Source organism: Galeopterus variegatus, unplaced genomic scaffold (genome assembly GCF_000696425.1).
Source record: "Galeopterus variegatus unplaced genomic scaffold, G_variegatus-3.0.2 Scaffold2047, whole genome shotgun sequence".
Lineage (NCBI taxonomy): Eukaryota > Metazoa > Chordata > Mammalia > Dermoptera > Cynocephalidae > Galeopterus > Galeopterus variegatus.
In genome coordinates, this window is record NW_007728158.1 from 201,702 (window position 1) to 223,428 (window position 21,727).

At 48.1% G+C, this 21,727-nt stretch overlaps 1 protein-coding gene across 1 annotated transcript in view; it reads right to left on the reverse strand.

The window, feature by feature from the left end:
* The window catches only part of EXT2 (exostosin glycosyltransferase 2), a 180,644-nt gene extending 161,180 nt beyond the window's left edge, over nt 1–19,464 (reverse strand). The window contains exons 1-2 of the mRNA XM_008580244.1: nt 19,416–19,464; nt 18,185–18,475 (exon numbers count right to left, since the gene is read on the reverse strand). Of these exons, the coding sequence (XP_008578466.1) occupies nt 18,185–18,475 (291 nt within the window). The 5' untranslated portion in view covers nt 19,416–19,464. The remainder of the gene's footprint in view (nt 1–18,184; nt 18,476–19,415) is intronic.
* Nucleotides 19,465–21,727: the final 2,263 nt, after the last annotated feature.

Here is a 21,727-nt window from a genome sequence, read left to right on the forward strand (position 1 = left end):
TTAGGGAAAGGAATGAGAAATGACCTTAGGGACTGGAACGAGTTAACCAGGAGAAAGGAGAAAACCAACCTGATGGTGCATCATAGAGCTGGCTACTGCTGTGGGCACCTGCGGCTCAGTCCCACTGACTGTTTGAGGAACAATGTATCACAGAATTGTCCACGTGCATGGAGGAAAGGAATATCTGTCCACTGGCTCCTGTCCCCCATTGCTCAAGGACTGGCTCAGAAGTGTTAACTCCCTCATAGTTTCTGGTTTGCATGTGCCCCAAGAGTCCCACGAGGTTATAGAGAAGCCCAGGAAGGGAAGGAAGAGAAAGACGGTGCAGCTGAGATAGTCAGGCTACACGCACACACAGCTGGCTGACTGCAGTAACAGGCACAGCAAAAAGGTGAGCAGAGAGGACTTAAGATCTGATCCATACTCCATAGGATACATATGAACAGACCCTTCAGCAGGGCATAAGCCAGCTGGGTTGCAGGCCTCCCTTCTGCCTACTCAAATAGAGATGAGCTCAGTTCAGGCCCAGATTCCTGGTCCAAGCAGCCTGTGCTAGGGAGCCAGCCTAGATTCCCCCTAAAGAAGAATCAGAAATCATTCTTCTGAATAGTCTAAAAAGGATTTATCACATGGCAGACCCTGAACAATAGTGGCAGAGCCACAAAAGAGGTTTTGAGAGAGGTTGCAGAGGGTTCTCAGCCTGGCCATTTCTTATTTGGACCTTCCATAAAAACTAAAGTCATTTCAGCAAAACAAATCCTGGTACAAATGTTTCTTGGAAATGGGAGTAGAAAGGTATGCTACTCAGCCAGTGGCAGCAAAAAATAACTCAAGGTGATGACAATGAGAACACAAAGGCTGGTTCTCAGGACTGGAAAGAATCAAAGGACTCTGCTGGGAGTTAGTTGGGTAGCATGGAAAGGGCACAGGATTTTGAAACAAACCAACCTGGCTCTGATGCGTTTTAGCTACATGACATTAGGAATATTATTCAATCTTTTTAAGACTTGGATTCCTCACGTGTAAAATGGATGATAATAATGTCAGCTCCCCAAGGTTGCTGGATCAGAAATAATGCATGTAAATTACCATGCATAGTGTCTGGCATATAGAAAGTATTCAATAAAAAGCAGGGAGGAAGAATGAGTGAATGAATGGCAGATAGAAAGATAAAAATATCCTAAGCTGAATGGCATGGTTTACAGAATGGAGATGCTGATTTCGCTGACATTCTCTTAAAAGAGGAAAAAGGAAAGAGCCAGCTTTTCTAAGTAGTAGTGTTGGCACCTGAGCAGGGTCCCCAGCACACAGCTCTGCACTAAAGCACCCTGGAGATGGGGTGGGTGGCCCTCTGTCTGCATAGAGTAGCAAAGACAGCCTTGCTCAGCTTGGTTCCACAGCAGCCTCTGTTCAAAAGTTCCAGCAACAAATCATCCCCCTACACCCATCACTAGGTCACTCTGCTTTGGGGACATCAGTGAAGGCAGCTCCTTTCCAGGCAGGAGAAGGAGCATCCTGGAGATTAAGGGACCACCTCAATTCCCATAGAGAAGCCCCTCCTGCCTCCCACCAGGAGGTCCTGTTCACCTCGTCCCAAGCAGAGGCCTGTCCCAGGTTCCTGGCGTGCTGTGAGCCCACCTACCCTAAGTGTGGGGAGAACAATCTGTACAAACAAGTTATTTCAGTCTGCTTGTGGTTTGGACGTTACCACTTTTCTTAGTCTTTGGCAAATGCTCTCTTACATGGGCTGTTTCTGTGACTTGTTTCCCTGGCAACAAAGAGAGAGGTATGAAGTGGCTACCAAAAAGAGGTACAGGTGGTTTGTTTTCTCTTCACATCCTTAGGGGGGCTGAGGGCTGTGGGCAGGAGCAGCCACAACTCCCCCATTCTGTAAATAACTCACAACGGAGGCATCTCACTTCTCCCAGTTTGGTTTAATAGAGGAGAGAGGTGGCCCAGGTTGAACCACAACTTAAGGAGTCTCTCGTTGCCACAGAGAAAGGCAAGAAACAGCTGTTCTTCAGGGGCAAAGCCAAGTTGGATATCTTCCTGACAATAGGATCCACAATCAGTCCTCTGCAGCCCCAGCAATGACCAGCTCACCGGTGCTGGTCACCTGGTTCCTGGGTCTGACAGGGAGGGGGGTCTTCTGCCACTTGGGATTTGCCCTCAAGCACCTGCCGGACCCTCTGCATCCCTGGGAAGGGGAAGTGAGGGTGTGGTCAGCACTGCTGGCCGGTGGGCGGGGCTATCCCGGGGGAGGGAAGAATGCAGGATGTGGCCAGGGGCGGGGCAGGGAAGGAGGCTGCTCACCCAGGCAAAGCCGGTGGGCCTTGTCTGAGAAGACAAAGCGGAACCAGCCAGGCTCTTTACACTCAAAGGCCTTGCCGAAGGACAGCAGCACCTTGTTGTCCAAGAAGCGGCGCCAAAGCAGCATTTCCTCCTCAAAGGTGTTCTTGGGCAGGTACTGGGAGGATAAATGGGTTCAGGATATAGATGAGACCCTCCCTGCCCTTCACCTGCTGGAGGCAGGCTCGAAACTCCTTCCCTCCCCACACCCCCACCTACATCACCTTTCTCAAGTCAACCCAGATGAAGAAGCCTGCCCCACGCCTCAGGAAGGGGATGCCCAGGGTCCTGAGCTCTTCCGAGACATAGGTATGGGCAGCCCTGAGCCGAGCGTGGTTTTCTGGCAGGTACACCTGGTTGATCCAGTCTGTTTGGGTAAAAGAGAAGCCAAAAGATAAATCTCCATAACCCTCCACTCTGTCCTGCTAGTCTGCTGAAAAGAAAAAGGCCACCAGCTGCCAAGACTGTGTGAGTCACCCCTCTAGCTGGTTGACGGGGGATCAGGAGGGAATGGGGATTCAGTGTTCGGCATAAAGCACCTTAAATCCAGATACTCAGCCCTGACAGCCCCAGGTCCCACACTCTGTTCGGGATCCCAGAGTGCAAAGCCCTCAAAATGCAGAACTGAACCAAAGGTTCACCCAGTTATAAAGTGATGCTTAAGAGTCACCCAGACCAATGGGCAGATCTCAGCAGGGCCAATGACTAGGGTAGGGCCTTGGGCAGTTTCACCTCTCTGACCCTCGTTTTTTATTGACCTTTTTCTTTCTTCTTTCTGGTGTGGAGTTCTTTGAATTTTAACACATAAATATTTGTGTAACCACCACCATAGCCAGTATTCTGAACAGTTCCATCATCTCAAAGAACACCCTCCAGCTGTTTACCATCCATCAGCCCCTTCCCCACAACTTCTCGTCTGTTATCCATCACTACAATTTTGCCTTTTCCAGAATGTCACAGAAGAGGAATCATTTGATATGGAATCTTTTGAGACTAGTTTCTTTAACTCAGCATAATGCCTTTGAGACTGACCCATGTGGTCATGGATGCTACTGCAGAGTGGCATCCCACTGTGTGGATGTGCCACCGTGTGTGTATCCATTCACCTGTGGATTGGGTTGTTTCCAGTTATGAGTCACTATGAATAAAGCAGTTATAAACATTCATGTACAGGTTTTTGTGTGACCATCAGGATCAGTATCTAGGCATGTGATTGCTGGGTCATTTTAGTAAGTGTGCGTTTAACTTAATAAGAAACTGCCAAATTGTTTTCCAAAGTGACCAAAACATCTCACACTCCCACCAGCAATGTGTGAGAGTTCCAGCCGCCAGCATCCTTGTCTACACTTGAGATTGTCACTATTTTTTAAAATGTTAGCTATCACAGTGGGTGGGTAGTATCCGGTCCCCATTTTCTTCACCTGTAAAATTATGGGGAAAATACAGGAATTCATACTTCCTAGGATTCTGGAGAGGGACACATGAGATGAAACTACCAGAGAATTTGCAGGGCTCAGTAAATGGTGGCAATTACAGGTGATCTTTGCTATCTAAACTCACCATCTGAACCTAGGAACAGAATAGATATGCAGAAAGAGATACTTCTGTTCTAACAATTTTTTCTAAATAGCTTCTGCTCACTTTTTTTTTTTTTTTTTTTAAAAAAGATGACCGGTAAGGGGATCTTAACCCTTGACTTGGTGTTGTCAGCACCACGCTCAGCCAGTGAGCAAACCGGCCATCCCTATATGGGATCCGAACCCGGGGCCTTGGTGTTATCAGCACCGCACTCTACCGAGTGAGCCACGGGCCGGCCCCTTCTGCTCACTTTTTTAAGTGCTCACAGCTAATGAGCATATGTGTATATGCTGGATACTATGCTAATTTGATTACAAATCACACAACCCTACAATACAGGTACCACTATGACCCCAGTTTTACAGATGAGAAAACTGAGGCTCAGAGAGGTGAAGTATTGTGCCATGCAGCCAGGAAGTGACCAAGTACGGTACAGACCCAGTCTGGACCCAGAGCCAGCATTCTCAAACCCCACCCTAGATTCTTCTCATGGGAGACATACCCATGTTCCCTGGCTGGTCCTGACTACAACCCTCCCCCCATCTTCAGGTCACCAGGCGCAGACAGTCACCACGGTCCTGGAGCAGCTGTGCCATCTGGTACTGGACCAAGCCACTGAGGCCATGATAGCGGCAGAGGGAAGCCACAGCAGTGGCCACATCCTTGTTTTCTGTGTACAGTGTGCCAAAGCGGAGCCCAGACATCCCAAAATCCTGCAGGAGGAAGCACACTACACAGTGGCCAGCCGTCCACTGAGGAAGCTGGTTCCACCCCCACGCTGCCTTCCCACTTCACCTCCCTGACACCCCCAGGCCAGCCAAGAACTCACCTTGCTGGTCGCCCACATCACGTGGGTCCTCTGGGGGTCAGGCAGCCTGCAGAGAGCACAGTGTGGGAACAGAGGCTACACAGAACCATGGGAGCTCATGCATGTTTGGTTGAACAAATGCGGAGATGGATGAATGAATCTGGTTCTAGATGAAGCCCTGGGTTCATCTCTTTGAACCACTAATTCCCACACATCCCTTAGAACAGGGGTTGGCAAACAACAGCCCACAGGCCAAATCTAGCCTGCTGCCTCTTTTTGTAAATAAAGTTTTTTCAGAACATAGTCACACTCATTCATTTACATAGTGTCTATGGCACAGTTGAGTGAGAGGCCATTTGGCCTGTAAAGCCTAAAATATTTACCATCTGGCCATTTACAGGGAAAATGTGTCAATCTCAGACCTAGAGCTTAGCTCAAGTGTCACTTCCTCAAAGAGACCTTCCCTGATCACCCACCCCCCTATGGACCAGGCCAATTGGGTACCCTAAGCAGATCCTTGCATAGCTCCCCAGACTTTGCTGTTTTAGCACTTATCACAGCCATAATCAAATGACTAGCTGTGTATTTAGCTAATTTTTTTTTTCTGGCTAGAAATAAAAGTTCCACATGGGAAGCTCCTATGTCTTTCCTGCTGACTGTTTTATCCCCAGCACCTAGCATAGGGCCTGGCCCAGAGTAGATGCTCGATATATATTTTTTTCATGACCAACTGAGGATCATAGACAAGTCACTATTTTATCTGCATCTCATTTTCCTAATCCATAAAATAAAGGGAAGTAACATTCCATGCTCTACTGTGCAGAGGTTTGTGAGGACCAGGTGAGAGAACCCACGGGAAGAACTTAGCAGGGTTGAAAGTTCTGAACAAATATCAGGAACTGTTAGAATCCCTGCAGGTCAGATTTATAGACTTTACAGATGGTCTGATCCAAGGTGTTTCCAAAGGTGATTTGGCCACACTTCTTTGCTGAAGCTAAATCTAATTTTTAAAAGCCCAATATTTAAATAGCCAGAAGTACTTAGCACAAGCAAGGGGCTCCAGAAGTATTTGCTGAATGAGTGAGTGAATGAATGAATGAAATAAAACCAGAGCTACTCCAAGGATAACGGAAACAGCAGAGGAGGCGAGTTTCCCACCCACTCTGCCCTCCCTCAAAGAATCCTAAGTCCCCTCCTTGGAGCTCTCCACAGAGAAATTCCACAGAACATTTTGAAACCAGACCTAGCCCGACCTTCCCACCTTCTCATTAGGGGACCTGAGGACCAGTGGGATTGGCTGGAAGGAAGAGGAATTGTGAGGCAGGCCACGTCCTGTGGGCTGAGACAGAGAGAGATCAGGGCATCTCTCTGGTGGGAGAGTTGGTGGCTGGCAGAGTTAGCTGTGTCGGGGGAACCTCACCTTTCCAGGCTTAGGACACTGTGGTACCCAACAGACTCCTCAAACACAGACAGCATGTAGACCTCATCCACAATCACATGCAGCTTGTGCCTGGTGGGGGCAGGTGGTGGGGAAGAGAGAGCTGGATTTGTAGGGCAAAGGTGTCCCCCAGGGTTGGGTGGCAGCACATCAGAAATCCAGAGGGACCAGCGTCTAGCTCAGGCTTACCAAACTTTTTTTTCAAATAGGAGGCCACACATACAAAGCAGATGACAGTAGGGTTTTTAAGCACTGCAGGGGATAGGCACAACCCTTGGGTACCTACATGGAGGGGCACAGTTAAGTACAAGAGCTCAAGCCAGAGAGACCCCGATTCATGTTGGGGCCCCCCCTCACTTGACCACTCTTGGGCTCAGTAAGCTGGGGATATCAGATCTATACCCAACAGGGTTATTGCGAGCATTGCATGAGATAAAAGTGCTTAGCCTGGTGCCTGGCCCCTAGAGTGTGCAATAAGTGATAGCCATCATTATAAAATGAAAGAGAAAGAGAAATGACATTCACAAACCCCGACTTCCCTGCCACACTGCCAGCAAGGGGCCTAAGCAAGTAGAAGCCCCCAGTGGGGTTAGGAGGGTATAAAGCCCTGCACCAAAGTCTGTGTCAGAACCTGATCTGCCCAGACACTTTGTAGGGGTGACTGTGGGGTGCCTCACCTTTTGGCAAATTCCAGGTACTCCTGCAGCTCTCCTGGGGAGTAGATGTCACCCAGTGGGTTCTGGGGGTTGATGAGGATGAGGCCTTTGACCTTCACACCCTAAAACCATCCATGGGGCAGGAGACCCTCAGCTCTTCCCCAAGACCAGAGCCACACAGTCCCACTAGATGGGGCTGATCACTGGGTGGCTCCCAGGGAAATGTGACGGGGACACGTTCATGACCCAACATGGATCAAACAAGTGGGACACAGAATTACATGTGCAGCATTGTGCAACTATGAGAAGAAATCAAGTGCAGAGAACAGAGCCCAGAGGGAAATACACACAAATGCCAGTAGAGGTTACCTTCGTTGGCAGAATTATAGGTGGGGCTTTTGCACTTTCAAAATTCCTGCAGTGAGCAAGTACAGCTTTAATGACGAAGTTAAAAAAAGCTAGATTTCTGAAAAGTGGACTGGAAAGGAACCACTGCAGTATTGGTCCCTGCCTTTCTTCTGGAGGCTTCAGATCCCCTCAAAGTGAGCAAGACCATGCCCTCAAATGACCAGGGAGACATGTTAAACTACAGACTCCTTTGCTTCACACTCAGCCCATTGAATAAAATCTGTGCAGTGGGGAGTGGGAGTCTCATTTTTAATGAAGCTCCCCAGTTGATTCTCTGTACACCGAAGTTTGAGAGTCTTTTTCGAATGGGAAGATCCTCCATGGGCAGGGCCCTGCCTGACTCCCACAATTGTTCCATAGTATCAACACTACCAGCCTGTCCCCATCACAGAACTACCAACCCTAGGCTCAGGAAGAGATCAGCTCCAGGGAGAGGGGTCCATCCCCTCTTCAGCCCCACCCACTCCTAGCTTTGAGTTTGATTTGATCCCCAGACCTCAGAATGAGCTCCTTGTAGGGCCATCTCGAGCTTCTCCACCGTGAGCTGGAAGGGGCGTGAATCTGGCCCAGTGACCTGGAAAAAGACCCACCAAAGCCACCAGCCAAATTCAGTGACTGCCTCCCAACACCCCAAACCTGAACTCTCAGGCCTCTCCTCCCCTGTCATTTCCAGGCTTCTCAGAACAGTCTCTGGAAAAACAGGTGGTGTCACTCTCTCTTAATGCCATCCACCCCCACCCCTCACATTAGGGATGCCCCTCATCACTCAGATTTTTGGTCCTCTGATTGGGGTCCAAGGACTTCCATGGTGAGGTATGCTCTGCCCTGTTCCCACCCCACTATTTCTGGGGCTGTCCCTTGGCTTCTACATTGACCCCAGGGGTCTCAGAGCCTGGAGCTGGGAGGCTCTGGGGTAGCCAGGCACAGGCAGCCACATGGCAACATAAGGCTCTGTTCCCTGTTCACCACAACCCCAGAGCCCTCAGCATGGACTCCCTCCCATGTCTACCCTCAAATTCAGTCTCAGGAAATTCCTGGCCTACAGCAAGGCCCAGATCCCACCCAGGATGCCGGGAACTCTTACCTTACTGTCCAGATAGACATAGGCCAGGCGGACGTTGCCATAGAGATAGACGTGCTGTGTGATGGCCCCATAGTAAGGCGTAGGGATCAGGAAAGCCTCTGGGGGCAGGAGTGGGCCAGGGCCTATCACCCTCTGGTCGGAACACCCAGACCCCCTGTCCACTGGCTCCACTGCCTTTCCAAGCCCTCCTCATCCTTGGGGAGCATCTGGGGTACGCTCCCAATCTCAACTCCCAAACTCTTTCTGAAGCTTAGATCCACTGAGATGAGATCAGTCCCTTTCCTAATAATGAACAGCTAACATTTACTAAGCACTTACTATGTACTGGGAACTGAGATAGGAGGTGCTCAGTCTCCCTGGGGTTAGGTTTCAGGACACTCCCCTGGGTCTCAAACCACTCCCCTAGAACTCAAGCCCCGCCTATGAGTCCTAAACTATGGTGCCCTGTGGCACCCTGTTCTGGCACCAGCACATGGAGACTAAGACTACAGGGGACAGATTTAGGTAAGCTTAGTAGCCACACATGCTCAATAAAAAGGAGTTAGCCCTTGAATGACCTTCCACTGGAGGCACTAGAGAGCACCGAATACATTTGAATATATTTGGTGCATGTGGTGGAATCTGACCAATGAGCTCTGAAAAAGACCAACTGAACATATGCAAGACTAGGTTACATAACCGGGAATCACCCCTTAGCTGAATATTCAATAGATAGTATGAATATGTATTAGATAGCAAAACTATAAAAGTTGAATCCTGGCAGAAAGCAGGGTTGTTGCCTTCTTCTCCTGGGGCCAACCCACACTTTGCTGGTGAGGTGTGTGTGCTTTACTTTTCTGTTAAACTTACTTCTAATGGGCAGCTGCTCACTCTCTTGAGCCAGCCTACACTTTGTACTAAACTCTAAGTGTGTATTTCTTACTTTTGTATTAAACTTGCTGGAGGCCCTGTTCAGTCTCTGGAGCAAGGCTGCACTCTCTCTGTGAAGTCTGTGTTCCTTACTTTGCTACATTAATCCTGTTCTCACTTTCTACTGTGACTCTGCTCTTGAATTCTTTCCTGTGGTGGAGTCAAGAACATGCTAGAGGATAGGGTGGGTAAAGACCCCTCAAATCGGGCCTCCCCAGGCCCTCTCCTCCGGTCAGGACTGTGCTGAACATTTATTTGCATTTTGTCTCATTTGCTCCTCACAATCATTCTCAGAAGTAGGCAATATTGTCACACTGACTTTATAGACAGGAAACTGAAGCTTAAACCATCCCTGTTCTTTATTGTTAGAATGAGTAGGAAATTGACTGTTACATGCTTACAGAGAATCTTCCTTTTATGGCTTAAATTCTGGTTACTACCTCTCTTTGTGTGACTTTTTTTTTTTTTTTTTCTGCTGACCAGCATGGGGATCCAAACCCCTAACCTTGGTGTTACAAGGCTATGTGCTAACCAACTGAGCTAACCAGCCAGCTCTTTGTATGACTTTGACAAGTTACTTAACCTCCTGTGCCTTCATCTCCTCATATATAAAATGGGGATAACCTTAGAAACTACCTCATTGGAGTGTTGTAAAGATTAAATGACATACTATGTGTAAAGTCTTAGGCCAGTGCCTGGAATGTAGCACGTGGTCAATAAATATCACTATCCTTACTAGTTAAGCTATCATGGGTGGGTCTCTGTTCCTTGCAACCAATAAGCCCTGCCTAAGACCAATATCCTTAATATGCCTATGGCTCTTGCAGCAGGCACTGCTGGCTGCCTAATAACCATTCCAATCTCTCCTTGCTAAGAGAGCACCAGATTTTTCAGACATGACCAGCAATATGTCCAAGGAAGGACATCATCCCGGGGGATGAGCCAAGTTTGGTTTAAACCAACCCTGATTCTCTTAGTCACCTTCACCAGGGACTGTTTGGGAAGGGGTTTAATGAGTCGATTCTGGTCAGTAAGATCTAAGGGGGACTCTGCTGGGACTCTTCTGGGAAAGAGTAAACCCATTCCACTCTCCTGATAAAAAACAGACAGGCAAGGGCCGGCCCGTGGCTCACTCGGTAGAGTGCGGTGCTGATAACACCAAGGCCGCGGGTTCGGATCCTATATAGGGATGGCCGGTTTGCTCACTGGCTGAGCGCGGTGCTGACAACACCAAGCCAAGGGTTGAGATCCCCTTACCGGTCATCTTTTTAAAAAAAAAAAAAAACAGACAGGCAAGGCATGACTTCCTCCCTTTCCACCTGTCTTAAGACACATGGTCACATGAGGATGTGACAACCAACTGTGAACATGAAGGAAAAGCCCAGGTAACTGCAGAGAGAAAGCCCAGAACACTGACATCACACTAACTCCCCTGGAATTGCCATCTCCTTGGTGTCTTGTCAAGACACTTACTTAACTCCCTGTAGTCTAGTATATTCTGTTATGGCTGAAAGCATACTGTGGCAGCCCTTTAGGCCAGGCAGCTGGGGACACTGCAGGCACAATACAGCCCCTGGTGCAGGGTGGGCCATGAAGTTTACTTACCACCCACCTCACACAGCACCGTGGCCAGAGCAGAGAAGAGAGAGGCACAGCCGTTCAGAATGACCACCTGAGGATGACACATCCACAGGGCAAAGATGAGTCCGTTCCAGGAAGGAGCAAGGACCTGCAGCTTCTGTCCCAGGACAGCACAGAGGGAAAGCCAGGCTCCACCTTGGTGCCCTCCAGAGCTCTGTCACAACAAAGCCACAGGAGGTTCCCAAAGGCCCCTTCAGACTGACAGCCAGGCTCTCATCCATGGGGACGCTGCTGCAGATCAACTGAGCAAGGACGAGGGAGCTGGTCACTCAGAGAGTCTTGCCAGAAGGCATGGAGGCAGAGAGGGGACACAGAACAACGTGAGGCAGAAATTATACCCTAACTCGAAATACACAGAATTAGGGGAAAGGGAGGAGGTATTCCTAATTCCACATTGAAAAAAATCAAAACAAAGTGAAAGGCAGATCCCAACCCCAACCTTACCCTCAGCCAGCCAGAAGCTAGGGACGGGAGGCAAAAAAGCAGGAAAGAGCAGAGGGAGGGGCTACTCACATTTTCGGGTTTGAGGGGTGCTGGGCTCTTGCAGTAGAAAGACAGGAACCTAGCCACTTCCTCCCGGAGGCTGGAGATAAGACAGACAGACAGGCAGCACTTGCCAGGGTCCTTAACCCACAGTCCATCCCATAGCTCCTCTGGTGGATCTTCGGGCATCTGCCACTACTCTGCCCTAGTTTCCCACAAGGGCAGTGTGATCAGGATCTATCTCCACTCCTTGGTGCCCACCTTCCCCCACCACTACCCACATGGGTAGAAACTTGCATTCTGAGTTGTTCTAGGACACTCAATCCCACCTAATAAGGAGACTTCTGGGATATGAAAAGTAACATTCTCTATACAGATCTAGCTAATAATAAGCATTGCTATTATAACAATACTATTATAACATTGTTATCATTGCTAATATTTCTTGAGCATTTACCTTATACAAATGTGTAGTGGATTGAATTATGTCCCCTCAAAACTCATTGAAGCTTGAATTGTATTCCCCAAGTTTTATGTATTAGAAATTTAGCCCCCACCATGACTGTTAAGAGGGTGGGAAATCCTATTACGGTAATTGAAAGGTGGAGGCTTGAAGAGATGATTGGATTACAGGACCATGCCATGGCGAATGGATTACAAATGGTCATCAGGGGCGTGGTTCTGAGGGCTTTAAAAGAAGAGGAGAGCCTGTCTCTCTCTCTCTCTCTGCTTCCACCATCTTGCAATGTGAGACCCCTGAGTCACTGTTGCCACCACCAGATGGACTTTGGACTTCCAACCTCAGAAATTGTAAGCAATACATTCTTTATAAATCACCCAGTTGCAGGTATTCTGTTATAAGCAACATAAATGGACTAATACAAAAGGTTACTTGGAAAATTTTACTCATTTAATCCCCATAACAATCCTATGATGTGACTACTACTATTATTATTCCCATTTTACAGACAAAGAATCTGAGGTTTGAAGGACTTCAGTCACTTGCTGGTAAGTGGCAGGGTCCACACTCGAGCCCAACAGTCTGACCCCAGAGCCCATCATCCTAACTACTATACTAGGAAAACACCTGTTTGGGAATCAGTCTCGGGATCAAGTCCTGCTCGGCCACTAAGCCCTTAAGACAGTGTCTGGCCCTTAATAAGTGCTCATTAAATACAAACGAGTATAAATATTATTTGCCACCTCCCATCTTACTATTAGGAAAAGGCCCCAGCCAGCTCCCCCAACTCTGATTCTGGCTTCTCTAAAGCTGCTGAGAAAGCAGGGACAAAGACTCCTCGCTGAAGGCCCTCCCATGCCCCAGACCCAGGTTCACAGGAACCAAGCTAGGGAGGGAAACAAGTCCTGGGTTGGGTGGGACTGGCAGGAAGTAGCAGTTCCTGGCAGATGCTCCAGGCGACTCCACAATCGCCAGGTCTCTGGGATGACTTCAGCCTGTGGCAGGCTTTCTCAATCTGCCACTACTGACATTTGGGGCAGGCTAATTCTTTGTGGTGGGGGCTATCCTGTGCATTGGAGGAGATTTAGCAGCATCCCTTGCCTCATCACTAAATGCCAGAAGCACTCACCTCCCAGTTATGACAACCAAACATGTCTCCAGACACCGCCATACATCCCCAGGGGGGCAAAATCACCCCATTTTGAGAGCCACTGGCCTATGGCTCTCAAACTACTTACAACAGATGTCCCCTCCAGTCAGGGTACTGTAGCAGGGACGGCTCTACCTGCAGCATGTCGCTCTGACTCAGCTGGGGATAGAGAGGGAAGAGCAGGGCTGAGGGCCAGGGTTGCCACCCACATCCCACAGCCAAGGCCTTGTTCTGCTCATCAGAGAACTGTGAAAGGGGCAGCACAGGTACAGCATCCTCATGCCCATTCTGCAGATAAGGAAACTGATCCTCATAAAAGGGAGGTGACTCAGCCAAGGTCACAGAGCTAGCAAGTGGCAGGGCTGAGACAAAACCCCAGATTTTTGGACTCCCAGTCTGGTGCTCTTTAAACAAAACTGCCACCTAAAAAAACTAGAAGGGTAGATTTGCAGAGTGATGGGAGACCGTGTTACTAGCTTCTCCATGGGGTACCAAAAGAGGGCCCAGAACTGGGTGCTATCACCTCAGTCTTGACTTCATCTTCTGGAGGGACACAGGCCACTGTCTTCCTGCAGGCTCAGCTCAACCTCATACTTTGGAAAATGTGACAGTTTCTAGACCATCCCCACCATGACCAGGTGCTGCATTAGTAGCTCCTAGGGCATCATGGTTAGGTACAATGTCAAAGACAGGCTAATGCAGGGGCCTTGGGCAGTGAGACCAGAAGGAAGAGAGAATCAGCCACTTCTATTTAATGTGGTCCAGCATTTTCCCTCCCTTCCTTCATCTCTAAGAGCTGCGCTGCCCAATATGGTAGCCACTAACCACATGTGGCTACTGAACACATGAAATGTGGCTAGTCTGAATTGAAGACACACTGGATTTTGAAGACTTGGTATGTAAAAAGTATATAAAATATATCATCAATAATTTTTTATATTGATTACATGTTGAAATGGTCATACGGGGGTACTTCAAGAAGTTCGTGGAAAAATAAAATTGAAAGATAATATAAATATTTCCATCAGCTTTTTGAAGATCTCTCATATTTTGAATATACTAAATAAAATATATCGTTAAAATTAATTTTGCCAGGTTTCTTTTTTTTTTTTTTTTTTTTACTTTTTTAATAGAAAATTTTAAATTACATATGGGGCCCCCTTTTTTTTTTTTTTACTTTTTTAATAAAAAATTTTAAATTACATATGGGGCCCCCTTTTTTTTTTTTTTACTTTTTTAATAAAAAATTTTAAATTACATATGGGGCCCCCTTTTTTTTTTTTTTAAAAAAAAAAAAAAATTTTTTAAAAATATTTTTTCCGGGTTTTTTTTTTTTTTTTTTTTTTTTACTTTTTTAATAGAAAATTTTAAATTACATATGTGGCTCACCTTTTACTTATTTCAGTGCTGAGCTGCCTGAGAAAGAAGAGTTGCCTTTAGGTAAAATTGGTCTTTAAGACCTGTTCCCTACAACTCCCATCCCTTGGGACTTGGATTTTCCATCTTTGGAAATATGTTCCTTTGGGTTAAGACTTGCTGTCTCTACGAACCCCAACTCCAACACTATAGCCTTGGGAGACACATTTATCAGGTATCTCCAGTGGTTTGCTAGAGATGGCTCACATCAGCTCAAGAAATATGATTACAAAATTTTCAGGAATTCTGTGGCAAGCAGCAGGCTCCTCGGGGGCAGGGGAGAATTACAGGGAAGAAAGCCCCTTGGAGCTGGCAGTGCCACCCAGAGGTGCCACAGGACTTACCCGCCTGGACAGCAGGTCAAAGCAGAGTTTGTTTTCACTGGTGCCTAAGTTAATGATACCCTGGAAACAAGAGGTACAGAGGCAGGGTTAGCATGGCAGGGGGTGCCACTGAAAGGGTCAAGGAACCCACTGAGGCAGCAAACAAAGTGGGAGCTCTCTGCAACTCCACCCTCCCAACACCCCTCTTTGCCTTTGTTCAGCCATGCCCTCCACTCGGCCCCAGATCCCATCCTCCCATTCTAAAGCTCTATCCAAAAGCCATCTCCTTCAGGAAGCCTTCCCCAAAGCCCCACCTGGAAGGGTTCTTTTCTTCCTCTGGGTTCCACAGCTGTCTATCTGTCCCCTTAAGAGCCCTGGTCGGTTTCTGCCCCAAGTCACAGGGACAGAGGCACGCGCTGTACCTCCCCTACTGACAGTAAGCTCCCTGAAGGCCAGATGCATTCCAAAGACACCCTTGTATCTCTCAAGGGGCCAGTGAGACTTGACACACATTTACAGGATGAATGAATGGATCCAGTAAATCGGGGCTCTGGCAGGAACAGAAACAAGGTGGCTGAAGATCAAGAGCTGGCCCCTGTGTTGGTGTAAATGCTCCCCCAGGAGATCCATACAACATGGCACAACACTTTGGCCCCCACCGCATAAGGCATTTATTCTCAAAGGAGAGGGAAAGGAGCAGACACAGCCCAAGCTCTCCCTTACAGAGTCCCCAGAGACTCAACACAGGCCTCACACCCAGCTACCTACTGACCCCTGAGTTACTGCAGGGGAATGAAGGAAGCAGAAAAGATGAAAAAGCAGAACCTGGAATGAGCTAAGATTATGACAAATAAAAAGCAGGGCTCCTTCACCCCTGGGAAGCAAAGTGTAGGCTCCTCCCCTACCACCCATCCACACGCAAATCCTGGCAGCTCTACCTTCAAAATGCATGCACAGTCCAACCACTCTTCACCCTCCACTGCTGAGACCTTGGTCCACGCCACCATAATTTCTGTCTACATTATTGCAATAGCTTCTTTACTTCCTCTCTTTTCCACTCCCTTAAAATGCTGCTCCAGTGAACACATGAATGATAAGAAAGTGAAACAGCCTTATAACCGTTAGGAGATAGGAGATCAAACCAGCCATGACATTCCCTTAAACCAAAGCCTAACACAGAGCAAGGCCTTAATTCTTCAGTTCCGTGAAGGCTGAGAGGTGTGGAAGCTGCAGAAGAAAAGTTTGAAGCTACAGAGGTTGCTTCATGAGGTTTAAAGAAAGAAGCCATCTTCATAACACAAAAGTGAAAGATGAAGCATCAAGTGCTGTTGTAGAAGCTGCAGCAAGATATCCAGAAGATTAGCTAAGATAACTGATGAAAGTGTCTACACTAAACAACAGGTTTTCAATGTAGATGGAACAGTGTTCTATGGGAAGAAGATGACATCTAGGACTTTCATAGCTAGAAAAGAAAAGTCAGTGCCTGGCTTCAAAGCTTCAAAGGACAGGCTAACTTTCTTGTTAGGGGCTAACGCAGCTGGCCACTTTAAGTTGAAGCCAATGCTCATTTACCATTCCAAACATCCTAGGGCCCTTAAGAATTATGCTAAACCTACCCTGCCTAAATGGAACAACAAAGCCTCATTACAGCACATCTGTTTACAGCATGGTTTACTGAATATTTTAAGCCCACTGTTGAGAACTACTACTCAGAAAAAAACAATTTCTTTCAAAATATTACTGCTCATTGACAATGCACCTGGTCACCCAAGAGCTCTGATGGAGATGTACAAGGAAATTAATGTTATTTTCATGCCTGCTAATGTAATATCCATTCTGCAGCCTACAGATCAGAATCATTTCAACTTTCAAGTCTTATTATTTAAGAAACACATTTCATAAGGCTATAGCTGTCATATTGATTCCTCTGATGGATCTGAGCAAAGTAAACTGAAAACCTTCTGGAAAGGATTCATCATTCTAGACACCATTAAGAACATTTGTGATTCACGGGAGAAGGCCAAAATATCAACATTAACAGAAGTCTGGGAGAAGTTCATTCCAACCCTCATGGATGACTTTGAGGGGATCAAGACTTCAGTAGAGGAAGTAACTGCAGATGTGCTGGAAACAGCAAGAGAACTAGAATACGAAGTGGAGCCTGAAGATGTGACTGAATTGCTACATCTCATGATAACACTGTAATATATGAGCACTGGCTTGTTATAGATGAGCACGGGAAGTGGTTTCTTGAGATGGAATCTACTACTGGTAAAGATGCTATGAACACTGTTGAAATGACAACAAAGGATTTAAAATATTACATAAACTTAGTTGATAAAGCAGTGGCAGGGTTTGGGAGGACTGACTCCAATTTTGAAAGAAGTTCTACCTACTATGGTAAAATGCTGTCAAACAGTACAGCAAACTTCATTGTTGTCTTATTTTAAGATATTGCCACAGGAACCCCAGCCTTCAGCAACCACCATTCTGACCAGTCAGCAGCCATCAACATGGAGGGCAGACCTCCACCAGCAAAAAGGTTATGACTCCCTGAAGACTCGGATGCTCATTAGCACTTTTTAGCAATAAAGCGTTTTTTAACTAAGGTGTGTACTTTTTTTAGACATAACACTATCCACTAATCCACTATACTAGACTATAGTATAAACATAACTTTTACGTGTGCTGGGAGACCAAAAAATTTGTGCAATTCACTTTATTGCAGTGGTCTGGAACCAAACCCACAAAATCTCTGAGGTATGCTTGTAATACCTTATAATAATTGAGGCAGATAATATTAATAAGAATAGTGGCTACCATTTACTGAGTGTACCATGTGGAAGCACTATGCTAATAACTTTATACACCTGATCTTATTTCATCTTGACTCTTCTATAGAGCGGGTATTATCGTCCCCTTTTAGGGACAAACTGAGATTCATTGAGGTTACATAACTAGCTCAACAATAAACAACCCATAAGTGAAACAGTTGGGAGCTAGTTCTAACCCTAATTCTATCCCAGCTCCAAAGTTGAATATTTGATGGGACGTGGGTCAGAATCCATATAAGATGGTTCTTGAATACCTCCTCATACATCAGGGACCCCTTAATTATAAATGGGCCATTTTCTAATCCAGGCAATAAACTGGGGCCTCTCTGAGCTACATCAGAAGTCCTGGGCCAAGCCCGTGGCGCATTCGGGAGAGTGCAGTGCTGGGAGCCCAGCAGCGCTCCCGCAGCGGGTTCGGATCCTATATAGGGATGGCCGGTGCACTCACCGGTGCACTCACAGCGCTCACTGGCTGAGTATGGTGCGGCCAGTCTCAAAAAGGACCAAAAAAAAAGTCCTCTCGGAGGTCAGAGGACCATACCTCCAACCTGACAAGAACAAGCTGGGTGCTGCCCTATTGGTCAAGGGAGGGTATTCCACCCTGCAGTCCCCTTTTGGGCCCTAGTGGGGAGGGGGGTGTCACTCACACAGGGGTTCTTGTCCTCATCATACTCATCCATGTGGTAGGTCCTGTAGCCCTCCTCAGCCGAGTCCCAGAACCATTTAATAATTCTTCCTCTAGAAGACAGGTACGAGCTGTCAGAGAAGAACATGGCGATGGGATCGCCCACTCCATAGAGCTCCAGCAGCTTCTGGTCTGGTTTTCTGGAGCATTCTTCTTCCAGACCATCCCCATAGCTACTGCCCAGGTCCTGTATGGAGGCTGAGCCCGGACAGGTGGTAGGTGCCCTGGACTCTTTCTCAGGAAGGGTGAACATCTGCAGAAAGACAAAGCACTCAATGCACAGGCCTGCTCAAGGGCTTTCCATGGCACCAAGTAGCAAAAATGAGTTGGAGTCATGGGGGTCCATGTTCTCCTATCCTACCCTTCCTTTAAGTTTACGGATTCATCACTTCCTGTGTCCCTTACTAGTTGTAACCATGTGTGCAATCACCTCAACTAGTAAAATCCAAGGGCCACTTTTGTGCCAGGGACTCTACTTGCTACACTGATATGACTTTAATATACTGCTGCTTTAGCTTGTTTCACTTCAGAAGTTTTGCATTCTGCAGCCTAAATAAGGGGTCACCGACGTTCTTTTTCCATTCTTGCTGACCTCAATTTCAAGAAGTCAGGTTATAATGTTCCAAGCAGATTATTGGCTGGGAGTCCTGGGGTCTTGTGCTGTAAAGTGTAGGATGAGATTATTCAGTGGTCTGGAGCCGATGGTGGGTGGAAACTGAGAGGAGGGAAGAGTGGGGTCTCCGCAAGTGCAGGCACCGCAGGCAGAGCTCCAGGGCCCTTCTCCACTCGCAATGGAGGGGCAGTGGGCGCCAACAGAGGGCGGTCTCATCCTGCCCAAGGATGTGAGCTCCTTTACGTCTCTAGGCCAGTTTCCTCATCTGCACAATGGGTATGACAAGAAGTACTTCATGGAGTAGCAGAGAGGATATAAATATATGAGTTAATGAAGATAAAGCACTTATAACAGATCTTGGCTTGTGGCCAAAGTTCAGTAAAATCTGTCATATAATTCCTCACCGATTTTCCCAGTCCAGCTGCATTTCATGATGGGTCATCAGTGGGTGGTCCAGAGGACCCGTACCCCCCCCCCACCCCCCCCCGGTTAAATTCTGCTCCACGAAGTCTTCTGGGGGGGTTCTTGGGTGGGGGAGGGGGGTCGTCCCCAAACTGGCTGGGCTGTCCCAAGCACCCACCTCGGTCGTTCCCGACAGCCCGGGGAGGGGGAGGCCGGCGTGGGCGGCCCGGTCTGGAGCTTGGGGGCGGCCGGTGGCCCCGCGCCGCGCTGTGCGGCAGAGAAGGGCGGGCTCCGGGTCTCCCGCGCGCGACCAGGCCTCGGGATCCCGCAAGTGGGCGGCGACCGCGCGTTACAAACGGAAAGAGGCGTCTGCGGCGCCGAGGACGCCTCGCGAGAGACGGCCCCTGGCTTCCAGGCGAGGAAGTGTGATGGGGCCAAGGGCCTGGGGGCGGAAGGACAGAGCCGTCGTGGCCTCCCTGTCTGCAGAGTGGCAGGGTCACCCTCCTTGGCGCTGCACTCGGCAGACGCGCGCTAAGGGTCCGTTTCCTTGGCCGGGAAAGGCCTTCCGGCGCCTTCCGCGGGGTGAGGACGGCGGCGGACCCGCTTCCCAGCGCGCCCGGACTTGGGGACCGAGGGCCGTCCGCGCCCGGGCCGGGCTTCCGGGACTGGAAGCCTTCGTGGGGCCTGCGCCTTAGGGAGCGCACACGGGGTCGCACCGCGGGGCTGGGTCTCTCCCGCCTTCCTCTGCTGGCGGCCGGGACCGGGAAGAGTAGCGGGACAAGGGGAAGAGGCCACGCTCCGCGGGGAAGGGATGGGCCACCCCCGCCGCCACCTCCGCTCTCTGTGGCCTGAGCGCGCCGGCCACCTCGGGCCTGGTTAGCCCCGCTGGCATGTGAGGGTGCCTCCCTCTGCCTTCCCGCCTTAGTTCCCCGATTTTCAGAGGGGGTTAGAGCCACAGAAGTTCTTTGGCAAGTGCATGCTTGACTGTGGTCCTCAGAAAAACTTTTCCATATTGAGGGGAGAGCGTCCTCAAAGCATCGGTCCTCTGTGAGAGTCGTTCACCAGAGCTTGTGGTTTCTCCCCCTTTCATTTATAGGGGATTTTTTTTTTTTTCTTTTTTCCCTGACCGGTAAGGGGATCGCAACCCTCCCCCAGTGTGGTTCACACCACGCTCCTATAAAGGATCCGAACCCGCGGCCTCAGCGCTACCAGCGCCGCACTCTCCAGAGTGAGCCATGAGGCCGGCCCTGTAGGGGATCTTTTAAACCCCCATTTGTTCTTAGTTGGAACGGATTCCTATCGCAAAAGACAGATTAACAAGAGAAAACAAACCGAAGTTTATGACATGTGTATTTCATACATACATGACAGACACCCAGAGAATGAGTAATTCTCAAAGGGGTGTTGGGAGTGAGCAGGACTGAAGCCATATTGGGACCTAAAACCTCATGGGGGGTGGGGGGAGGTAGGATTTTTAAAAGGACGTTTTTGGGTTTTTTTCTTTCTCTCCACTCTTTCTTCCCATCCCCTGACTTTCTTTTCTTGCTTGCTAGATAAGAAAACAAGGCTGAGAAGCTAATGAGTACTTTGCAAAGCTAACAACAGTTCATTCTTTGAGACAGAGTTTTGAGAAATGATCAAGGCCAAATGACTTGAAGCCGACCTTGGGCACCAGCCAAGTCCTCTGGAGCTCTACAAAGTGAAAGTATGCAAAAGACTTTGCAGAAGAGTCGGTTCTACTCCAGAGCAAATAAAAATCTTGCAGGGTCCTGAACTAATAGCAAAAGTGAGAACAGAAACTAGATGAGACCTTGGCGAGATCTTGTACCAGAGTCATAGACAGGGACACCTTGTAGCTCACTTTTTCTCTCCTGCTTTTCACCTCCCACTTCTACTCCCTCAATCCCTCCTTTAAAAACCCCTCAGCAAATCCAAATCTCTGAGATGGGATAGCCTACCATCTCCTTCAGCTCAATACATCTGCTTTTCTAACGCCAACCATTTGACTTCTGAGTCTTTTTTCTTTTCTTCTCAAGGTGGTGGGCATCCAGACCTGAGTTCAGTAACGGGTAGCTTTGAATTCCAGCTTACGTAGCATCTTCAACAAAGAATAGTAAAATTTTAGAGATGTGACAAGACAAAGGAAAAGGACTGAGTCTCTCCTGCAGCAACTTGAGGAGAGGCAAATAAGTGACAGATAAAGGCTAGTTAGTAAAGGTTGTTAATGTTGATTCTTCTGGTACCATCTCCAGGCCTGGGGCAGAGCTACCGATCTCTGAGGCACCTGAAATAGGAAAGTCTCTTTTCTCCATGAAAAGAAATAAGCAGGATCCCTCGATCCAGAAATGAGTGAAAAGTGGTGGCTGTCTTCTGACCATTCCACTTCTTGTCTTCACTTTGGCCTTGCCGCTAACTAACATTGTGGCCTTGAGCAACTCTCATGACTTTTTTGTTTTTTTTATTTTGGGTTTGTTTGTTTTTTTCATTATT